General features: G+C 40.9%; 1 protein-coding gene across 2 annotated transcripts in view; it reads left to right on the forward strand.

The window, feature by feature from the left end:
• The window catches only part of CARS2 (cysteinyl-tRNA synthetase 2, mitochondrial), a 72,713-nt gene that overhangs the window by 11,551 nt on the left and 38,765 nt on the right, over positions 1-22,397 (forward strand). For both annotated transcript variants that reach the window (XM_044287967.1, XM_044287966.1), the window contains exons 3-4: positions 8,257-8,374; positions 21,254-21,325. In XM_044287967.1, coding sequence (XP_044143902.1) covers positions 8,257-8,374; positions 21,254-21,325 — 190 coding nt within the window. The remainder of the gene's footprint in view (positions 1-8,256; positions 8,375-21,253; positions 21,326-22,397) is intronic.

Here is a 22,397-nt window from a genome sequence, read left to right on the forward strand (position 1 = left end):
CTCGCCCCCCTGTGCACTTAACTGTTTGAATATGGACTGGAAGTACTTTTTTCTTCAGGATGAAGCTCGATCTACAAGGCATTTTGTCTGGTTAAAAAATTGCATTTCCTGATTACGGGCTCCCTTTAACCACTGGGAATCAATCTACAAACCGGATTCCCAAAAAGTTGGGACACTAAACAAATTGTGAATAAAAACTGAATGCAATGATGTGGAGATAGCAAATGTCAATATTTTATTTGTAATAGAACGTAGATGACAGATCAAACGTTTAATCCGAGTAAATGTATAATTTTAAAGGAAAAATAAGTTGATTCAAATTTTCACGGTGTCAACAAATCCCCAAAAAGTTGGGACAAGTAGCAATAAGAGGCTGGAAAAAGTAAATTTGAGCATAACGAAGAGCTGGAAGACCAATTAACACTAATTAGGTCAATTGGCATTGATTGGGTATAAAAAGAGCTTCTCAGAGTGGCAGTGTCTCTCAGAAGCCAAGATGGGTAGAGGATCACCAATTCCCACAATGTTGCGCAGAAAGATAGTGGAGCAATATCAGAAAGGTGTTACCCAGCGAAAAATTGCAAAGACTTTGCATCTATCATCATCAACTGTGCATAACATCATCCGAAGATTCAGAGAATCTGGAACAATCTCTGTGCGTAAGGGTCAAGGCCGTAAAACTATACTGGATGCCGGTGATCTCCGGGCCCTTAAACGACACTGCACCACAAACAGGAATGCTACTGTAAAGGAAATCACAGAATGGGCTCAGGAATACTTCCAGAAACCATTGTCAGTGACCACAATCCACCGTGCCATCCGCCGTTGCCAGCTGAAACTCTACAGTGCAAAGAAGAAGCCATTTTTTTCACTGGGCCAGGGATCATTTAAAATGAAGTGTGGAAAAATGGAAGACTGTTCTGTGGTCAGACGAGTCACGATTCGAAGTTCTTTTTGGAAATCTGGGACGCCATGTCATCCGGACCAAAGAGGACAAGGACAACCCAAGTTGTTATCAACGCTCAGTTCAGAAGCCTGCATCTCTGATGGTATGGGGTTGCATGAGTGCGTGTGGCATGGGCAGCTTGCATGTCTGGAAAGGCACCATCAATGCAGAAAAATATATTCAGGTTCTAGAACAACATATTCTCCCATCCAGACGTCATCTCTTTCAGGGAAGACCCTGCATTTTTCAACAAGATAATGCCAGACCACATTCTGCATCAATCACAACATCATGGCTGCGTAGGAGAAGGATCCGGGTACTGAAATGGCAGTCTGCAGTCCAGATCTTTCACCTATAGAGAACATTTGGCGCATCATAAAGAGGAAGGTGCAACAAAGAAGGCCCAAGACGATTGAACAGTTAGAGGCCTGACAAGAATGGGAGAGCAACTTGAGAAACTGGTCTCCTCGGTCCCCAGACGTCTGTTGAGTGTTGTAAGAAGAAGGGGAGATGCCACACAGTGGTGAAAATGGCCTTGTCCCAACTTTTTGGGGATTTGTTGACACCATGAAATTCTGATTCAACATATTTTTCCCTTAAAATGGTACATTTTCTCAGTTTAAACTTTTGTTCCGTGATTTTATGTTCTATTCTGAATAAAATATTAGAAGTTGGCACCTCCACATCATTGCATTCAGTTTTTATTCACGATTTGTATAGTGTCCCAACTTTTTTGAAATCCGGTTTGTAAATTGCAAAAGATTTTTTTCCCCAAATTTCTGAATGAACAATACATTTTACAATACATTGTACAGCCTTACCTTCCCGCTATACCATGTACAGTAGAAGCTGTTTCCTAATTGGATATGGCACAGTCAAAATGCAGAGAATGAAGTAATCTGATTTACTGTGGTATTAATGCTCTTTCCAGAATGAATTAACTGGTCTGCTTAATCTATTTTTTCAAAGCTGATGTGATAAACTCTGATTACATTTTTGCTGCATTTATCCACACACACACACACACACACACACACACACACAAACAGTAACACATTGGAGGGTGTGTATTTTTATAATGTACCTCCTTTTTTATCAAGTAGTTTTTATTACAGTTTTACAATAGTAAAACATACAAAGCAAAATACCCTTCCCCCTCCCTTACCCACCTCGGGAACAATACATGTATCATAGTACTAGATTAATATGCTTAGATAGACTAGTCTAATTGTGTAGAAGAGACAAGTAATGGTAATTGTGCGGGAGTTCTTGAGTATAAAAGTACTAAACGATATTTTACAGTGCAGTCATAAATCCTACTAACATTAGTCTGTTATAAATTAGTTGCACAGAGGCTAATCCTGAGGTATCTCAAAATTACTGGTAGCATTTATTTTGCAGTACCGGTATACCCCTTTCTCCAATGACAACAATCAGTTCACATTACTTATACATTCCTCTATGATGGAGGTTTTTCATCTAACCATTGCAGGGCAATTACTTTTTGAGCCATATAAAGCAGCCTAGCTATGGCAATCTTTTCACCTTCACAGATCTCAAGATCTTACGTAGCCAAGAATGTATATTTGGGGCGTTAAGTCAAGAGAGACTGTATATATAGAATGAATGAGTCTGATCACATCCTTCCAGTATCTTTCTAATTTGGGTCAATAACAAAACATATGCAAGATACCTGCAGGATGCAGTTTACATCTTTCACACAAGGGAGAATCTCTTTTTTTACCTATAGAAGACAAGTGGACTTCTATACCCTGAGATAAATCGATGTACCTCCCATTTATTTATTTATTGTTTCCTGAAAAACCAGTGTAGATAATTTTGATGACTTCCTAATATAATCATAGAAAAACTGGTAAATTTTATTGTTATTCCTTCTTAAAAAGGAAATTAAACATAATGGCACACACTCTCTATGAGGCTACTTTCACACTTGCGTTCAGAGCGGATCCGTCTGGTGTCTGCACAGACGGATCCTCTCCTATAATGCAGACGATGGGATCAGTTCAGAACGGATCCGTCTGCATTATAGTTTAGAAAAAATTCGAAGTGTGAAAGTTGCTCAGACGGATTCGTCCAGACTTTACATTGAAAGTCAATGGGGGACGGATCCGTTTTAAAATTGAGCCATATTGTGTCAACTTCAAACGGATCCGTCCCCATCGACTTACATTGTAAGTCTGGACGGATCCGTTTGCCTCCGCACGGCCAGGCGGACACCCTAACGCTGCAAGCAGCGTTTGGGTGTCCGCCTGCTGAGCGGAGGACAGATGGTGCCAGACTGATGCATTCTGAGCGGATCCGCATCCACTCAGAATGCATTAGGGCAGTACGGATGCGTTCGGGGCCACTTGTGAGAGCCTTCAAACGGAACTCGCAAACGTAGCCCCGAAAGCTAGTGTGAAAGTAGCCTTACATACTGCATATTTAAAAGGACACCTTAAAGGGGTTCTCCGGGAATTAAAATACTTACATTTTACTTTATTACAGGGTAGATTTGATTTAAATCACTAGTCAGTAAGGCTTGATTTAAATCATAGTTTTCTACATAAAGACTAATTCTTGCTGGTATAACTTATAATATGCAAGTAGATGAAGATTTTTAGAATAACAACTTTTCATATTAGTTTGATTAGGTTGATTCTGTATTCATAGGTTTGTAGAAGTTAGGACTAAGGTCTTTTTCTCAACTCTGTTCATATTCTAACATTTTTGCTGTGATCTCTGCTGAGTAAAATTCAGTTTTTAGAACTGCAAAAGTAAAACAAGCATCTGTGATAATATCTTGTAGGCAGAGAAACTGCCCAATAATCTTACATAAGCCTCTGGAAGAGCACGACATTGTGAATGGATTAATGGAATGTTTTTACCCCCAAAATTAAACATATACAGCCTTATTCTACATAATTAAAAAACTAATCTTTATTTCATGATGGAATAACCTTTTGGATGGTAATATATTTTCCTCAAAAAGCATTTGATATAAAAGAAAATCTGATTTAAATAAAAAAAAATCGGATTTTTATCCACCCTGCTTTATTGTGAATATATTCCAAAATACCGTTCATTATAATAGCTAATTTTGTCTAGGAAGCAATCATTAGAATTGCCGTCCTATTCGTACACGCAAAACCTGTTCTAATCACAGAGCAGGGCAATTTACTTTACAACACTGAGCTAAAGAGCTGTCTCATCCTCCTCTCTGATGTACTTGTCAGGGATTATGATACTGAATACAGCTGATAAGATCTTCAGCTGAATCTCTGTGGGAATGAAGTTCATGAGGAGACATAAAGTACAGAGAGGATGGACAGTGGTAATAGAGACTGCACAGAAGTGCTGCTGCTCATTATCTACATCCCCACGTACTCTCTGTACTTTATGTCTCCTTATGACCTCCATTCCAACAGAGGTTCATGTGAACAATCGGCTGTATTCACGATCATAATCCCTGACAAATATTGCAGAGAGGAGGATGAGGCAGCTTTTTACCTCAGTTTTGTGAAGTGACTTGTCCGGCTGTGTGATTAGGACAGGTTTTGTGTGCACTAATGAGAGGACGGACATTTTATTTCTCCTAATCATTGCTCCCCAGACAAAACGAGCCATTATAACTGATGACAGGTATTTGGGAATATATTTATAATAAAGTAATATTTAAGTATTTTTATTTTCTTAATTCCTGGAGAACCCCTTTTGAAGAAAACCCATCCCTGCGAAAGCAATGAAATCTGCAGGCAGCATGTTACAGAGCAGGAGGAGCTGAGCAGATTGTTATATAGGGGGTCATATACTAATCTGAAATGCACCTAAATTAGGCGTATTTCAGGTGCAGATGGTGGCGCAATGGTTAGTTGCGCCGCTATCTGCGACTCTTTCCGGCTTACGCCAGGTCTAAAATTGTGGGTGGGGAGGGGGATGGGCCGGTAGGCCTGTCTCATTCATCATTTTATAAGCCTGTTTTAGGCGTAGAAAATAGTCTAAATGTAAGACCGCAAGGAAGTTGTCTTACATTTAGAACTGGCTCTGGATGCACCGAACTTATGGAGAGGCCTGCACCTCTTCCTAACTTCGGCAGATCCACTGCTGGCTATAGGGGTTATTAAGACCAGCGTCTAAAATGCCGGTCTTAATAAATGTGCCTCATAGTTTTGTGGGAAACTTGTAATTGATTCATTTAGCGTATTTTTCACTTTATAAGATGAACCTGATAAGACCTAGCTAGGTGTTAGAGGAGGATAATAAGAAAAATATTTTTCATCAGACCCCAATCTTCATCAGACTTCAGATCGGACCCCCATCGAAGTTAAAATAAATAAATTAACATTCCTTTCCTCCACTCACCGCTTCCTGGTCTTCTTTGGCACCTCGCTGCACCGTGACCTGAGTGCGTACAACATCAGGTCGAAGTGCGCACATTACTTCCTGGCGGTGTACGGCCATCGCTAGCAGTGCAACAGTAGCCACTACCTGCACCTCTGAGCTCAAGATGGCCTATTTGGCTATTATTAATAATAGCATTCTCTGTGTAAGCTTATATACAGAGATAGCTACTGATAGTATAGCCTTGTGTACCACTGAACTCGGAAGAAGCAGAGAGTAAAATGTATAAACTACAAGTTATACTGAATCTTTTCCCACAAAACTATGTATCAATCCTCCTGCTCTATAACACACTGCCTGCAGAGTCCATTGCATTTCATGGTGACAGCTTGTCTTTAAAGAAGACCTTTTACTAGAAATAGGCAATCAGATCTTGCAATCTGAGTAAAAGATAATATAAATTATACGTATATCCTGAACATCGATACCTGCAGTATTACTGCATTAGGTATGGTGTGATGGTGGGTTGTAGGAAGTTCCTCGGCATGCCAGGATTGCACAGCCCAGAAATTCAGGGCTTTTTTTTTTTTAGGAAAGTATTTATTTTGGGGCAGGTGCTATAGATTTTTCAAATAAACCAGATAACCTGTTTCTGGTGATGGGTCTGACTGCCTTGACCCCCACTGATGCTGGACTTGAAAGAGCCGCATTACTAGTTAAGCGCTGCTGCTCCTTCATTATTTCTTTACCAGCGACACTATCTAATAACTGCTGTGCTGGGAGCTCTGGAGCCACTGCTCTACAGGGGAAACTACTGATACATTGGTGCCACAATCAAAATGTTTAGCATTTCACATTATGAGATGGGTGAAACCCCTTTACACACAAGGTTTTAGATTCCTCATAATACTGTTAGGCTACTTTCACACTAGCGTTGTTTGAATCCGGCGTTCAATTCCGACACCGGAAATGCCCGCCGGAAAAACGTGTGAAAAACTGATTACATTTGAATCCTGATCAGGATTTTGATCACAATGAAAAAATGCATTGGCAAAAACGGATCCGCCATTTATGGACTTTAACTTTTTTTTTCACATTTTTCGGGTTTAACATGCAAAAGCCGGATCCGGTTTGACTGAACACACGGCGCCGGATCCAGCGTTAATGCAAGTCAATGGGAAAAAGGCCGTATCCGGCGTTCAGTCAAAGTGTTCAGGATTTTTGGCCGGAGGTAAAAATACTGCATGCTACGTTTTTCTGAAAAGCCTGATCAGTCAAAAAGACTGAACAGAAGACATCCTGAGGGACGGACTCTCCATTCAGAATGCATTAGGATAAAACTGAGCAGTTCTTTTCCGGATTTGAGCCCCTAGGATGGAACTCAGCGCCGGAAAAGAAAAACGCTAGTGTGAAAGTACCCTTAAACAGTAGAAATTATCTGCCAAGTTTGAGATCCACTTTTGACAGGATAATTGCAAATTGATTCTTCTGTTTTAAGCCTCATGCACACGACCGTATGTATTTTAAATATATGTATATAAATACGGATGACATCCGCGTGCATTCCGTATTTTGCGGAACGGAACAGCTGGCCCCTAAAAGAACAGTCAGTAAGGCCTCTTTCACACAACAGTTCCCCCCCCCCCCCATTTCCGGGACGTTTTTTGCGTTCCGTATACGGAACCATTAATTTCAATGGTTTGACAAAAAAAGGGAATGTACTTACGTTTCCGTATTTCCGTTTTTCCATTACGTTGAAAGATAGAACATGCCCTATTATTGCCCGCAAATCACGTTCCGTGGCTCCATTCAAGTCAATGGGTCTGCAAAAAAAAGGAACACATACGGAAATGCATCCGTATGTCTTCCGTATCTGTTCCGTTTTTACGAAACCATCTATTGAAGATTTTATGCACAGTCCAATACGGAAAAACGTAGCAGAAACAGAAACACAATGGAAACAAAAAAAAAGGAACAGCAGATCCGTGAAAAACAGACCGCAAAACACTGAAAAAGCCATACGGTCATGTGAAAGAGGCCTAATGCGGACAAAAATAGGACATAATCTATTTTTTCGCGTAACGGAAAGGCTCCATTCCCACATCTGCAATCTGTTCCGGATTTTGCAGAACAGAATTGCGGACCCATTAATTTCTATGGGGCCGCACTATGTGCTGCCCGGATCCAGAATTGCGGATCCGCACTTCTGGATCCACAATTCCGTTCCCCCCAAAAATAGAACATGTCCTAATCTTGTCCGGACAAATTGCGGACAAGATTAGACATTTTCTATTAAGTGCCGGCGAATGCACATTGCACATTGCCGGTGTCCGTGTTTTGCGGATCCATAGATCCGCAAAACACACACGGATGTGTGAATGGACCCATATATGGACATACGGAAACAGAATGCATACGGAGTAACTTCTGTTTTTTTTTTTTTTTTTTTTTTTTGCGGACCTATTGAAATGAATGGTTCCGTATATGGTCCGCAAAAAAACTGAACGGACACGGAAAGAAAATCTGTTTGTGTGCATGAGGCTTTATTCTGTGGATCAGCAAATGAGACAGCAGGCAAATCAATTAGCTCACTTCTAATAGAGAGCTCTCCATGCACATTGCCGCCTCTTGTAAATGGCTCAAAGAAGTGAATACTGATGCATTCAATTATCTTACAAAGTGACCTACAATTATTATAATTTTTAAAGCTTTCTTTTCACTTTGACTTTAAAGGTTATTTTTGATGAGTGTCTAAAAGCCGAACTAAATTAAACTCTCTGTGATGCTATGCTGTTACTGTATGAACATGAATGGATATGTGGTGGCAGTACGTGGGACTGTTTCCTTACAAAGTATATTAGAAAAAGGCTCAAGATAGTTATTTTTTTTATTTATTAATTTTTTATTTGCTTTTAAAACTATACTGTCCTGAAGTAAAGACCGCCTATTCTGTATTTCATATTTTCCAGTTCCTATGTTCGATTTGACATAATTCGAAGAATTATGACTACTTATTTTGGAATTGATGTTGTCATGGTGATGGTCATAACCGATATTGATGACAAGATAATCAAGAGGGCCAATGAGGTAACTATCAAACTGACTACATTTTATGGATGGTAATGGAAATGTATAACGGGTCACAGCAGAGAGGAGCACTTCAGCCAATTTATTTTATTACAGAATAATGCACAGGTTCTTGTATATGCTTTGTGTATATCTGTTTTAGTTTAGTATGGGTTGTCTGTCATCTTGATCCCTTCTTTACCTCAGATATGGTTCCCATAATGCAGCCTAAATCTATCATGCCTGTGGCTTTGTAGAAACAGAAGGTTGAGGTTTGATCACACAAAAGGGCAGCCCGCGATCGGCCAGTGACATCACTTATTTTACACTGCAGGGTCTCAATGTATTCCATTGAGATGCAGCTTCAGCTTCCCCTACCTCCTGCTTGTAATATGTATCTTTATGTCCCTGTACAAGCAGGAGGCAGTGGAGAGCAGTATGAAGCTTCTTCACATGGAAACACACTAGTGGTTCTGAACAAAGCACACACAAATAGTATAGACACTTAACCCTTTAAGGACCTCTGCTGTACATGTCCGGTCCCCAAACATGGCGTCCGCTCGCACGTGCAGCGGGTGCCATAGCCGCCGGGTTCCTGCTATTTTAAATAGTAGAGACCCGCGGCACATGTATGCGATAAGCTATAAGGCTGAACGTATACATTTTCCCTTTCAGATGCCGTGGTCAAATGTGACCACGGGATCTGCGCAGTCCGGACGCGGAAGTCGCGCACTTCCGCTCCAGTAACAGCGTTTCCCGGCTGAGATCTGGGGAACCTGTTAAATTGATCTAATAGGCTGGAGCCTCAAGCAGGCTTTGGTGCCTATTAGATGACTATATCAATACAGGCCACTAGGTGGCAGCATTGTATTGGTATAGTGCAAATGAAGTGTTCAATGGTGTCTATATAGACATCAATGAGCCCTCACACAGCCCCTCACACATAACTATAAAAAAGTTATAGGGGTCAGAATATGGTTATAATTTTTAATTAATTTTTTCCTCAAAGGTTTTAGTATTAAAACGCAAGAAAAATTATAGAAGTGTGGTATCATTGTAACCGTACTGACCTGGAGAATGAAGATAACTGTACACTATGTGGTAAAATTGTTATCAGAATTGCGTTTTTCCCAATTCTTTGGAATTTTGTTCCTGCTTCCTACTACATGGTATGCAACCGTGAATGGTGCCATTAGAACGTACAAATTGTCCCGCAAAAAATAAGCCCTCATAAGGCTATGTGAATAGAAAAATAAAAAAGTTAGGACTATGGGAAGGCAGGGAGTGAAAAACGAAAAAGCAAAAATGGAAAATCCCAGGGTCCTTAAGGGGTTAAGGTGGCCATGCACATTAGTTTAATTTTGATCAGAACGGACATTTTCAACCAAAACTAATGTTTGTCAGTTGATATTGCTGACCGATGACAGAGCATTGTTGTTTGAAAAGAAGCCACCCATTTTTTATATTTTTGTCCACTAGTCAAAGAAATATTGTTCATGAACGAAAGATCTTTCTGTGTGGCACCTGAGGGGTCAACTAGCGCGGCTCGCGGGATCGCCGCTTTCTGTCATTGAGACCGTGTGCCGGGTATGTGATACGGACGGCACCTGCAATCTATATTTGTATTAAGGGGTTAATTAAATTCATTGGTGACGCTGTGCGCCTGCAACCCCCCAGTATTAGAATCGGGGTCCCTCCCCTCCTTTTCAGGGGTGGTGCAGTGACAGCCCCAGCAGTGTAATAGTGGGGCTCCGATTGGTTACCATGGCAACCAGGACGCTGCTGAGCTGGCACAGAGCCCAGGGCAGCAGGGAGAGTGTGAAGTCCACTCAAAAATAGGATAGGACTGTTCTATTAGGGGCCCACCTCTAGATGCACCTGGGAGAGGAGGGGAGGTGTCAGAACTTCCAGGAGGGATCTGATGGGTAATGATAGATTCCTATAGTTCACAGAAAATCGGCAACACAGGAAAAACTGACTTCTTGTCCACAGGAGAGCAAGGACTAGCCTGGTAGTCCGACTAGGGAGCCACACGATACAGCTGCCCATAATTAAGGGCTGCAAAATGTATGGATGCAACTGAGCTTGGATTAGAAAACTTATACTTGTGGAATATTGCTGGTGAGTTAGCATTATATGTTACAGAGGGCTTTTTTTTTATTAGTTTTTTCATGGAATAAAAACTGACTGACAGGTTAATTATTTTCATGATTGTTATTTTATTGATAGACAGCAGTACAAGTAGAGTACAAATAACAGTAATCTAGCCTTGGGGTGTTTATTCAGAATGTAAAAAAAGTTATTATTAAAACTAAAATAAATGTAACAAAAACATGGTGTGAACATAGTCTGACCTGATAGTCTGGAAGAAAAGATCCATACAACTTTCCTGGTGAGTCGGAAATTGGAAACCTAAGGCTTCTTTCTTTGTGCGGCTGTTAACTGGATGAAAACCATTGAATGCAGCGTTTTTTGTCTGGCCGAATCTCGGCATATTTGCTGGGTAGAGGCCGGATCTCCACTGACTGTAATGTCGCCTCCGGCGGGCATTCGGGTAACATCCAGCAATGCTGTTCTCTGCCGGAGAGCTGTGCTGCAAGTCTGAAACTAACCTAAGCGAGAAGAAGAGAATTTATTATATAAAGGAAATATGATAATTACGATATTTTCACTGATGTTACTACTAGTTAATGCTCTGAAGATGTGGGTTATATCTCAAGATATCAGACTCTATTTTCTCAACTTTTAGGTAATCATTGCTTGCAGCCAGTTCACTGATACACAGTGAGAGAAAGTAGAATTACAAGGAAGAATAAGTCATTTATATTTTTTTTCGTCCTGGACTGTTCTGTTTCATTTACTGACACGCCGGGTTCAGTGCTAAATCAATGATGCAGATTTTCTCCAGGAGGCTTCCATTGAAGCTGCAGAAGTCTCCGGTTACTGTGATCCTGTTTTGTAGCTGCCAGATATCAATGAGCAGCATTTAGTAATGGTCTCCAGAGTGAGCTGGCCCGTCGGACACCGTGCGGTTATTTAGGGCTTGTTCACATGACGCTTAGGCTACTTTCACACTGGCATTTGTTTTCCGGTATTGAGATCCGTCGTAGGGGCTCAATACCGGGAAAAAAAAAAAACGCTTCAGTTTTGTCCCCATTTATTGTCAATGGGGACAAAACAGACCTGAACATAACAGAGTGCTCCAAAATGCATTCCGTTATGTTTAGTTGCGTTCCCATACCGGAAAGCAAACCGCAACATGACGCGGAGCAAGACGGATCCAGCATGACACCCCAATGCAAGTCAATGGGGACGTATACGTTTTCTCTGCCACAATAGAAAATGGATCTGTCCTCCATTGACTTTCAGTGGTGGTCATGATGGATCTGTCTTGGCTATGTTAAAGATAATACAACCGGATCCGTTCATAACTGATGCAGGCGGTTGTATTATCAGTAATGGAAGTGTTTTTGCTGAGCCCTGCCGGATCCAGCAAAAGCACAAGTGTGAAAGTAGCCTTAGCTGCTAGTGACATTTCCATTTCCCTTCAGTCAGCTGTGGCCAGTTATCTCTAATATATATAGGAGATGAAGAATTACAGACAACAATACAGTCCTTATTTAGAGTATAAAAAAGGGATGCCTTTGCTCTTGTATTACATGACTGTATGCTGCATTCGATAACTGCTCTACATAAGTTGTATCAATGATATGCTGGTCATTTTACAGTAATTAGTTTCATTTCTTTACATGCGTTTTCAATTGTGCATATGGGGACCACATTGGGAATATAGACCCAATGTGGGGGAGATTCAGTGCTAATTTTGAGAACCATTCAAGTGAACTTAGAAGGGATCCAGTGCTAAACCCATCATTCTGAAGATTGGTGTTTGCATCCCTGCAAATAATAAGGTGATGGCATATTCTATTAATATGCCGTCACTTTGTAGGATAGGAGATAGAAAAACTGCTTTAGCAAAAAGCATTTATCATGTAGAGGATTAGCGAGGGAGACAATATGGACAATCACAGTACATTAGTAAGTGCCTTGTATTAACTTCCTCTACATGATAAATGCTATTTAGTGAAGGGAGACAACCCCCTTTAAGTATTGATCCTTTAGATCCAAATATCTGGTTGGTATCATCTGGTGAGCATTCAGACACATACATAAGTACTTTTTCTGTGTTTCTTGTAAGTTCAGAGAACCTCTTCAACTGTAATTGCTGTTAATTATGTGTTTTATTTTTTAATGGGATAGTAACGTTCTAAACTTTAACCCATTAACACAAAATAACATACTAGTATGTCGCCTGGGGGTGTAGTTGCCACAGAATCATGTACAGATGTCATTATGATTGTGCAAGCACAGGAGCTGTGACTGACAGTCAGTAGCAAGCTGAATTGGCTGGGGTCAGAGCTAACTCCGAACACGGCCATTTATTCACTTATATACTGTGGTCAATAGTAACTGTGGCATCTAGGCAGTTAGACAGAGAGAGGGAGGGTGTTGTTGGATTGCTATGACAGCCAAGGCACCTAACACTGGCTCCCAGATCTGCCATCATCGTATAGCTATTTTGTTGACAGGCATATTACACTAAAACAGAGATGTATTGCAGTTTATTATAGCATCAATCAAGTCTCCAATTTTTAAAATGTTTAAAAATACTAAAAATAAAGAAACATAAAACGCAGCTTTTCTACATAAAAATGCATTTTGCTAAAAATGAAAGGAAAAAATATACAGTTGCAAGAAAGTATGTAAACCCTTTGGAATGATATGGATGTCTGCACAAATTGGTCATAAAATGTGATCTGATCTTTATCTAAGTCACAACAATAGACAATCACAGTCTGCTTAAACTAATAACACACAAAGAATTAAATGTTACCATGTTTTTATTGAACACACCATGTAAACATTCACAGTGCAGGTGGAAAAAGTATGTGAACCCTTGGATTTACAAACCGGATTCCCAAAAAGTTGGGACACTATACAAATTGTGAATAAATGCTGAATGCAATGATGTGGAGATGCCAACTTCTAATATTTTTTTCAGAATGGAACATAAATCGCGGAACAAAAGTTTAAACTGAGAAAATGTACCATTTTAAGGGAAAAATACGTTGAATCAGAATTTCATGGTGTCAACAAATCCCCAAAAAGTTGGGACAAGGCCATTTTCACCACTGTGTGGCATCTCCTCTTCTTCTTACAACACTCAACAGACGTCTGGGGACCGAGGAGACCAGTTTCTCAAGTTTAGAAATAGGAATGCTCTCCCATTCTTGTCTAATACAGGCCTCTAACTGTTAAATCGTCTTGGGCCTTCTTTGTTGCACCTTCCTCTTTATGATGCGCCAAATGTTCTCTATAGGTGAAAGATCTGGACTGCAGACTGGCCATTTCAGTACCCGGATCCTTCTCCTACGCAGCCATGATGTTGTGATTGATGCAGAATGTGGTCTGGCATTATCTTGTTGAAAAATGCAGGGTCTTCCCTGAAAGAGATGACGTCTGGATGGGAGCATATGTTGTTCTAGAACCTGAATATATTTTTCTACATTGATGGTGCCTTTCCAGACATGCAAGCTGCCCATGCCATACGCACTCATGCAACCCCATACCATCAGAGATGCAGGCTTCTGAACTGAGCGTTGATAACAACTTGGGTTGCCCTTGTCCTCTTTGGTCCGGATGACATGGCGTCCCAGATTTCCAAAAAGAACTTTGAATCGTGACTCGTCTGACCACAGAACAGTCTTCCATTTTGCCACACTCCATTTTAAATGATCCCTGGCCCAGTGAAAACGCCTGAGCTTGTGGATCTTGCTTAGAAATGGCTTCTTCTTTGCACTGTAGAGTTTCAGCTGGCAACGGCGGATGGCACGGTGGATTGTGTTCACTGACAATGGTTTCTGGAAGTATTCCTGAGCCCATTCTGTGATTTCCTTTACAGTAGCATTCCTGTTTGTGGTGCAGTGTCGTTTAAGGGCCCGGAGATCACCGGCATCCAGTATGGTTTTACGGCCTTGACCCTTACGCACAGAGATTGTTCCAGATTCTCTGAATCTTCGGATGATGTTATGCACAGTTGATGATAGCTGCAAAGTCTTTGCAATTTTTTGCTGGGTAACACCTTTCTGATATTGCTCCACTATCTTTCTGCGCAACATTGTGGGAATTGGTGATCCTCTACCCATCTTGGCTTCTGAGAGACACTGCCACTCTGAGAAGCTCTTTTTATACCCAATCATGTTGCCAATTGACCTAATTAGTGTTAATTGGTCTTTCAGCTCTTCGTTATGCTCAAATTAACTTTTTCCAGCCTCTTATTGCTACTTGTCCCAACTTTTTGGGGATTTGTTGACACTGTGAAATTTTGAATCAACGTATTTTTCCTTTTAAAATGATACATTTACTCGGATTAAACGTTTGATCTGTCATCTACGTTCTATTACAAATAAAATATTGACACTTGCATCTCCACATCATTGCATTCAGTTTTTATTCACGATTTGTATAGTCCCAACTTTTTGGGAATCCCGTTTGTAATAACTGGTTGAACCTCCTTTGGCAGCAATAACATCCAAACCTTTCCTGTAGTTGCACATCAGACGTGCACAACGGTCAGGAGTAATTCTTAACCATTCCTCTTTACAGAACTGTTTCTTAGGATGTCTGGTGTGAATTGCTTTCTTGAGGTCATGCAACAGCATCTCAATCGGGTTGAGGTCAGGACTCTGACTGGGCCACACCAGAAGGCGTATTTTCTTCTGTTTAAGCCATTCTGTTGTTGATTTACTTCTATGCTTTGGGTCGTTGTCCTGTTGCAACACCGATCTTCTGTTGAGCTTCAGCTGGTGGACAGATGGCCTTAAGTTCTCCTGCAAAATGTCTTGATAAACTTAGGAATTAATTTTTCCTTCGATGATTGCAATCCGTCCAGGCCCTGACGAAAAGCAGCCCCAAACCATGATCCCCCCACCACCATACTTCACAGTTGGGATGAGTTTTTGATGTTGGTGTGCTGTGCCTCTTTTTCGCCACACATAGTGTTGTGTGTTTCTTCCAAACAACTCAACTTTGGTTTCATCTGTCCACAGAATATTTTGCCACTACTGCTGTGGAACATCCAGGTGCTCTTGTGCAAACTGTAAACGTGCAGCAATGTTTTTTTGGACAGCAGTGGCTACCTCTGTGGTATCCTCCCATGAAATTAATTCTTGTTTAGTGTTTTACGTATCGTAGATTCGCTAACAGGGATGTTGGCATATGCCAGAGACTTTTGTAAGTCTTTAGCTGACACTCTAGGATTCTTCTTCACCTCATTGAGCAGTCTGCGCTGTGCTCTTGCAGTCATCTTTACAGGACGGCCACTCCTAGGGAGAGTAGCAGCAGTGCTGAACTTTCTCCATTTATAAACAATTTGTCTTACCGTGGACTGATGAACAGCAAGGCTTTTGGAGATACTTTTATAACCCTTTCCAGCTTTATGCAAGTCAAAAATTCTTAATCGTAAGTCTTCTGAGAGCTCTTTTGTGCAAGGCATCATTCACAGCGGGCAATTCTTCTTGTGAAATGCAAACCAAGAACTGGTGTGTGTGTGTTTTGTTTTTTGTTTTATTTTATAGGGCAGGGCAGCTGCACCTCCAATCTCATCTCATCTCATTGATTGGACTCCAGTTGGCTGACACTTCACTCCAATTAGCTCTTGGAGATATCATTAGTCTAGGGGTTCACATACTTTTTCCACCTACACTGTGAATGTTTACATGGTGTGTTCAATAAAAACATGGTAACATTTAATTCTTTGTGTGTTATTAGTTTAAGCAGACTGTGATTGTCTATTGTTGTGACTTAGATAAAGATCAGATCACATTTTATGACCAATTTGTTCAGAAATCCATATCCTTCCAAAGGGTTCACATACTTTTTCTTGCAACTGTATACATAATTGGTTTTGCCACATCCAAGATGACCTAACATTCAATGTCAAGAAAAATTAAATAAAAAATGCCAGCATTGCCGTTTTCTGTTTGTCCTACCTGCCCAACTAATGGAAAAGAAGATATCAAAAAGTCGTAGTTACCCTAAAATAGTACCAGTGAAAACTCATTTTATGGGAATCTGTCATCAGTTTTGACCATGCTAAACTGCTGCTATCAGTAGGTAGGGGCTGAGGAGAGCAATCCAAACAAACTTTTAGTGGAGTTTCTGCTGTTGCAAGTGCCCAGAGTGGCTTCATTGTGATCAATGCAGAGAGCACTTCACAGTAAAGCTATGTCTACTGGGACTTGGAGCAAAATCTGACTAAATAAAACTTCATATTCACACTACTCCTGATAATAAAATCTCCACAAAAAGTATGTCCAAGTGCATTCCGCAGTTTAGCAGTAACAGAACTGCTGACAGATACTTTTTCATTGTTTTGTTTCGTTTGTTTATTGTGCAAATAAGGTAAAGCTTAAAAACATTTGTATGGCCATAACTGCACCCACTGCACCCATAGACAGGGGTGTATCTATCACAAGGCAAACAAGGCATTTGCCTAGGGCGGCACTTGAAAAGGGGGCGGCAAAATGCCTTGTTTGCTTAGTGATAGTTACACAATATGCTAAATATATTTTTTGCCCCTTGTCCGATCCTTCGTTATGTGAGCGGCATCGCCGGCGCCGCATAGTGAAGGAGTTGAAAAACTTACTTCCTCCCCCTAATGACTTCCTCCCGACCTCCCCTGCCTTTTGCGTCCTCACATTGCCGTTGTGACGTCACACGGAGGTGGAGTCACGGGCCGGCAACGCTAGGGTGAGCCTTATCTCCTCCAAGTGCAGAGCGGATCCTGCACACTGTCATCGTGAACACTGAGGCCAGGCCCCGGCCACCAATGCACTGATCCCTGAGCCTGCTGTCTTTAAAAACTGTAAGTACTTAAATTACAGTAATTCACAAAAAATCTATTACTTAGTTGTTTTTTGGGGTAAGGGGGTTGGGACCCGTTGGGTGGTTAGAGGGGGGAGGATTAGGGAGGGATTAATACTGTACTAACTCTAGCTGCACATTGTTTTTTAACAAGGAAGGGGTGGGTCAAATTTATATTAGGGGGGTGCCCGCGTTTAGTCTCGCCTAGGGCAGCACAAAACCAAGATACACCACTGCCCATAGATTAAAGGTGACATTATTTTTAATACGTGATGAATAAAATGTGAACAACCTGCCGTGTGTACATGAAGAATAACAATATGCATTGCCATTATATGACTTTTATCCTGCATTTTCAGCAGTTTGTTCCCTCTGCAGTCTCTCCCTAAGGCCTCATGCACACGACCGTTGTGTGCATCCGCGTCCGTTCCATCATTTTATACAGTTTAGCGGAGGTCCCATTAATTTCTATGGAGCTGTGAAAAAAAAACTGATAGTCCTCTGTTTTTTCTCCGTGTCCGTGATCCGTGATTCCAGTCCGTCAAAAAAAAATATAATCTGTCCTATTCTTGTCAGTGGAAAACGGAGGACGGACCCATTCAAGTCAATGGGTCCGTCAAAAAAAACAAAACTGATGCACAACTAGTATGTCGCCCGTGTCTGTTTTTTTCTACAAGACCTTGGTGCGATAAAATTCCACTTTTCATTAACCTTCCTTTTTTTTCCCCCCTGTCAGAAAAAAAAAAAAAAGGAAGACACAAGGAAACACAACTGAAGCAAAATCGGACACGGACCACTGAAGCCAAATCACTGACAGTAAAAAAACACTGTTGTGTGCATGAGGCCGAATTGTCAGTTTCGGACTGGACTATGCAATAGAAAAAGGGTGGCCTGATAAATCCAATTTTCTTAGAAATCATGTGGGTGGGTGTGCTTTGCTTACTTGGGGAAGAGATTGCACCAAGAAGTACACGAATGATGAAAAATACCCTCAAAATAAATTTTCCAACTAATGGATTTTTTTCAATTGTGACAATCTTTTTGTTACTATGGATACTGAAATAAACAGCACAAATGTCCGTGATCAGTTGTATCAGCTACCAAATTATCGGCGCTTGTACAACAAGCTCTATTAGTACTAAGTCAGAAGGTCACTTTAAAAGTCTCTTCAAGGTACTGCTTCGATTTGATTTGTTTCATAAAGAAAATACCCTTTGTCCCCTTAGGGCTAATTAGAGTAAAAGATGATCACCGTAAGTCTTGAAAAGATACAGAGACTCTCTGAAATTATGTGAATTAGGCTACATGCACACAAATACATTTCAGTGGGGCCGCAAAAAATGGACAACACTGTGTGCTGTCCACATTAGTATGTCCGTTCTGTAGCCCTGCAAAAAATAAATAAATGTCCTATTCTTGTCCATTTTAGGAATTGTTACAATGGATCCGCAAAAAAAAAAAAACGGATGTCATCATTATTATTTTTTGCGGACCGCAAAACACATACGGTTGTGTGCATGTAGCCTAAGGCCTCATGCACATGGACGTTGTTGAGGTCCGCATCTGAGACGCATTTTTTGCGGCTCGGGTGCAGACCCATTCACTTCAATGGGGCCGCAAAGGTTGCGGACAGCACTCCGTGTGCTGTCAGCATCCGTTGCTCCATTCCGTGGCCCGCAAAAAAAATATAGCATGTCCTATTTTTGTCCGTTTTGCGCACAAGAATAGGCATTTCTACAATGCGGAAGGCACATGGACGGCTTCCGTTTTCTTAAGGATCCGCGGTTTGCGGACCGCAAAAAACAGAACGGTCGTGTGCATGAGGCCTAACTGTGAAGACTTTGTGGCACATTTTATTTGCAGCTGAAAAACATGTTTGCATGAAAAAGTGCACAAAAGATTAACCAGTCATCCAATCCTACAGCAGTAATAGCTCTGTTGCTAAGATGAAACCATATCCTCTCAGTGTATAAATACTTATGAAGGTGCTTGAACTGGATGGCTCATAGCTGCACAGACTAGCTTACATGTCCGTTTAACGCAGGTACTTTGACAACGATAAAAACAGTCCCAAATTTTGTAAAATAAGTTCAAAGAAGAAAAACCATAGGCATGTTGCGCACATAAACGTTAATTCCACACATGACTGAAATTAATACTTTATTTGACAACAAATAAAATCAAAGAGGACAACCAATAGGTAGATGTGTTAAGTTTTTAAAATAGCAATTTGCATATACTCCAGAACGTTATGAGGAGTGGTCAGATGAATTGCATAGTCCTTCTTTGCCATGAAAATTAACTTAATCCCCCAAAAAACTTTCCACTGCATTTCATTGCTGTCATTAAAGGACCTGCTTAGATCATTTCAGTAATCTTGTTAACTCAGGTGAGAATGTTGACGAGCACAAGGCTGGAGATCATTATGTCAGGCTGATTGGGTTAAAATGGCAAACTTGACCTGTTAAAAGGAGGGTGATGCTTGAAATCATTGTTCTTCCATTGTTAACCATGGTGACCTGCAAAGAAACGCGTGCACCCATCATTGCATTGCATAAAAATGGCTTCACAGGCAAGGATATTGTGGCTACTAAGATTGCACCTCAATCAACAATTTATAGGATCATCAAGAACTTAAAGGAAAGAGGTTCAATTCTTGTTAAGAAGGCTTCAGGGCGTCCAAGAAAGTACTGCAAGCGCCAGGATCGTCTCCTTAAGAGGATTCAGCTGCTGGATCGGGGTGCCACCAGTGCAGAGCTTGCTCAGGAATGGCAGCAGGCAGGTGTGAGCGCATCTGCACGCACAGTGAGGCAAAGACTTTTGGAAGATGGCCTGGTGTCAAGAAGGGCAGCAAAGAAGCCACTTCTCTCCAAAAAATACATCAGGGACAGATTGATCTTGTGCAGAAAATATGTTGAATGGACTGCTGAGGACTGGGGCAAAGTCATATTCTCCAATGAAGCCTCTTTCCGATTGTTTGGGGCATCAGGAAAAAGGCTTGTCTGGAGAAGAAAAGGTGAGTGCTACCATCAGTCCTGTGTCATGCCAACAGTAAAGCATCCTGAGACCATTCATGTGTGGGGTTGCTTCTCATCCAAGGGAGTAGGCTCACTCACAATTTTGCCCCAAAACACAGCCATGAATAAAGAATAGTACCAAAACACCCTCCAACAGCAACTTCTTCCAACAATCCAACAACAGTTTGGTGAAGAACAATGCATTTTCCAGCACGATGGAGCACCGTGCCATAAGGCAAAAGTGATAACTAAGTGGCTCGGGGACCAAAACGTTGAAATTTTGGGTCCATGGCCTGGAAACTCCCCAGATCTTAATCCCATTGAGAACTTGTGGTCAATCCTCGAGAGGCGGGTGGACAAACAAAAACCCACTAATTCTGACAAACTCCAAGAAGTGATTATGAAAGAATGGGTTGCTATCAGTCAGGAATTGGCCCAGAAGTTGATTGAGAGCATGCCCAGTCGAATTGCAGAGGTCCTGAAAAAGAAGGGCCAACATTGCAAATACTGACTCTTTGCATAAATGTCATGTAATTGTCGATAAAAGCCTTTGAAACGTATGAAGTGCGTGTAATTATATTTCACTACATCACAGAAACAATTGAAACAAAGATCGAAAAGCAGTTTAGCAGCAAACTTAGTGAAAACTAATATTTGTGTCATTCTCAAAACTTTTGGCCACGACTGTAGAGGTGATTGTTGCATGTAAATGTAGCTCTCACTTCCTTCGCAGAGCAGGCAATTATTGGGACTAAATGGTTCATTCCTGATAATTGCCTGCTGTGTCAGCCTATGTCAAGGGGCCTTTAGTAAACTGTTCACAGACCAGTAGAAAAGATGAATTATTTAGAAAAAAAAGACCTGTCCATGTATTTCGGCTCAGAGCCAATTTTGGACTGTTGTTTAAAGCTTCTGGTGTGCTGACTAACTTTATTCCTGCCTTATATTTTTTCACCAGCTTAACTTGTCTCCAGTGTCCCTGGCTCGTACATATGAACAGGAGTTTAAACAGGATATGATGGCTTTGAAGGTAAGGATGTTCAGATATCGCACTCCATCATAGATGAAATTAATGTATTCTACTGTTTGGCCCGCCTTAGACAAAATGTAATGCAAGGCGCAGAGTAAACCCCTTATGAATAAAATAGTTAAATATAACACACTATAGTCAGGCTCTCCAGACATTCGACACAATAAATGTTTATCTGTTTATTTCTATTCTGGATTTTGGTTTAAAAGTTAAAATATAGCATGTTACCAGATATTCCATAAATATAATGTTCCTTGTATGAAATAGAAAAAAATGCAGTATGAAAATAGCAATGAAAATTATGCAATACCTAAATAACATCAATCAAATATGATACTAAATAAAACATGTCTATAATATCAGGCCTACTCGTTGGCCTATCTCCTAGCGTGGTCTGTATTAAATCCTGAATAAATCCCACATATAAAATACACAAAAAATGTGGGTGCTATTATAATGGCACTATTCTTATGTATAGTAAAACTGATTATATTGTGTTTGCCAAAATAGCGATGGTTATGATAGCTATGCTTGTTTGGACTCATAGGTCCCATGTTACATCCAGTGTGCTGTTGGTAGTAAGTTTATGGTTTACTTACCGTTAGTAGTATAATTCAGCAGGTGTATCCCTCTTAAAACACTATGCCGATGAATCTGCAAACTTGCTGTAGTGTTGCTGTAATTGAGCGCATTCGCTGAGCAGAGTTGGGTCTTGACTGGGATCTGTTGTCCGAATCGATCAATGAGAATAGGTCTCCTTTATCAGATCTGTGGGAGTCTGACTCCCGGCACCCCTGCCCATTAGCTGTTGGAAGGGTGCTGTGGTGCTCAGGTGAACGCTATGGCCTCTTCCTCAGGTCTGTGACATTACATTCTTTATGCAGCTAAGTCCCATTCAAATGAATAAGATTGAGCTGCAATACCAAGCAAAACCGCTATATAATGTACGTGGGGGATGCTGGTAGTTGGACATCTACAAATCTAATATTGTTAACCTATTGTGAGGATAGGGGGATATCAGATTGGCAGGGGTCCAACTCCTGGCACCCCTGCTGATCAGCTGTTTGAAGAG

The sequence above is a fragment of the Bufo gargarizans genome, chromosome 3, assembly GCF_014858855.1.
Source record: "Bufo gargarizans isolate SCDJY-AF-19 chromosome 3, ASM1485885v1, whole genome shotgun sequence".
Lineage (NCBI taxonomy): Eukaryota > Metazoa > Chordata > Amphibia > Anura > Bufonidae > Bufo > Bufo gargarizans.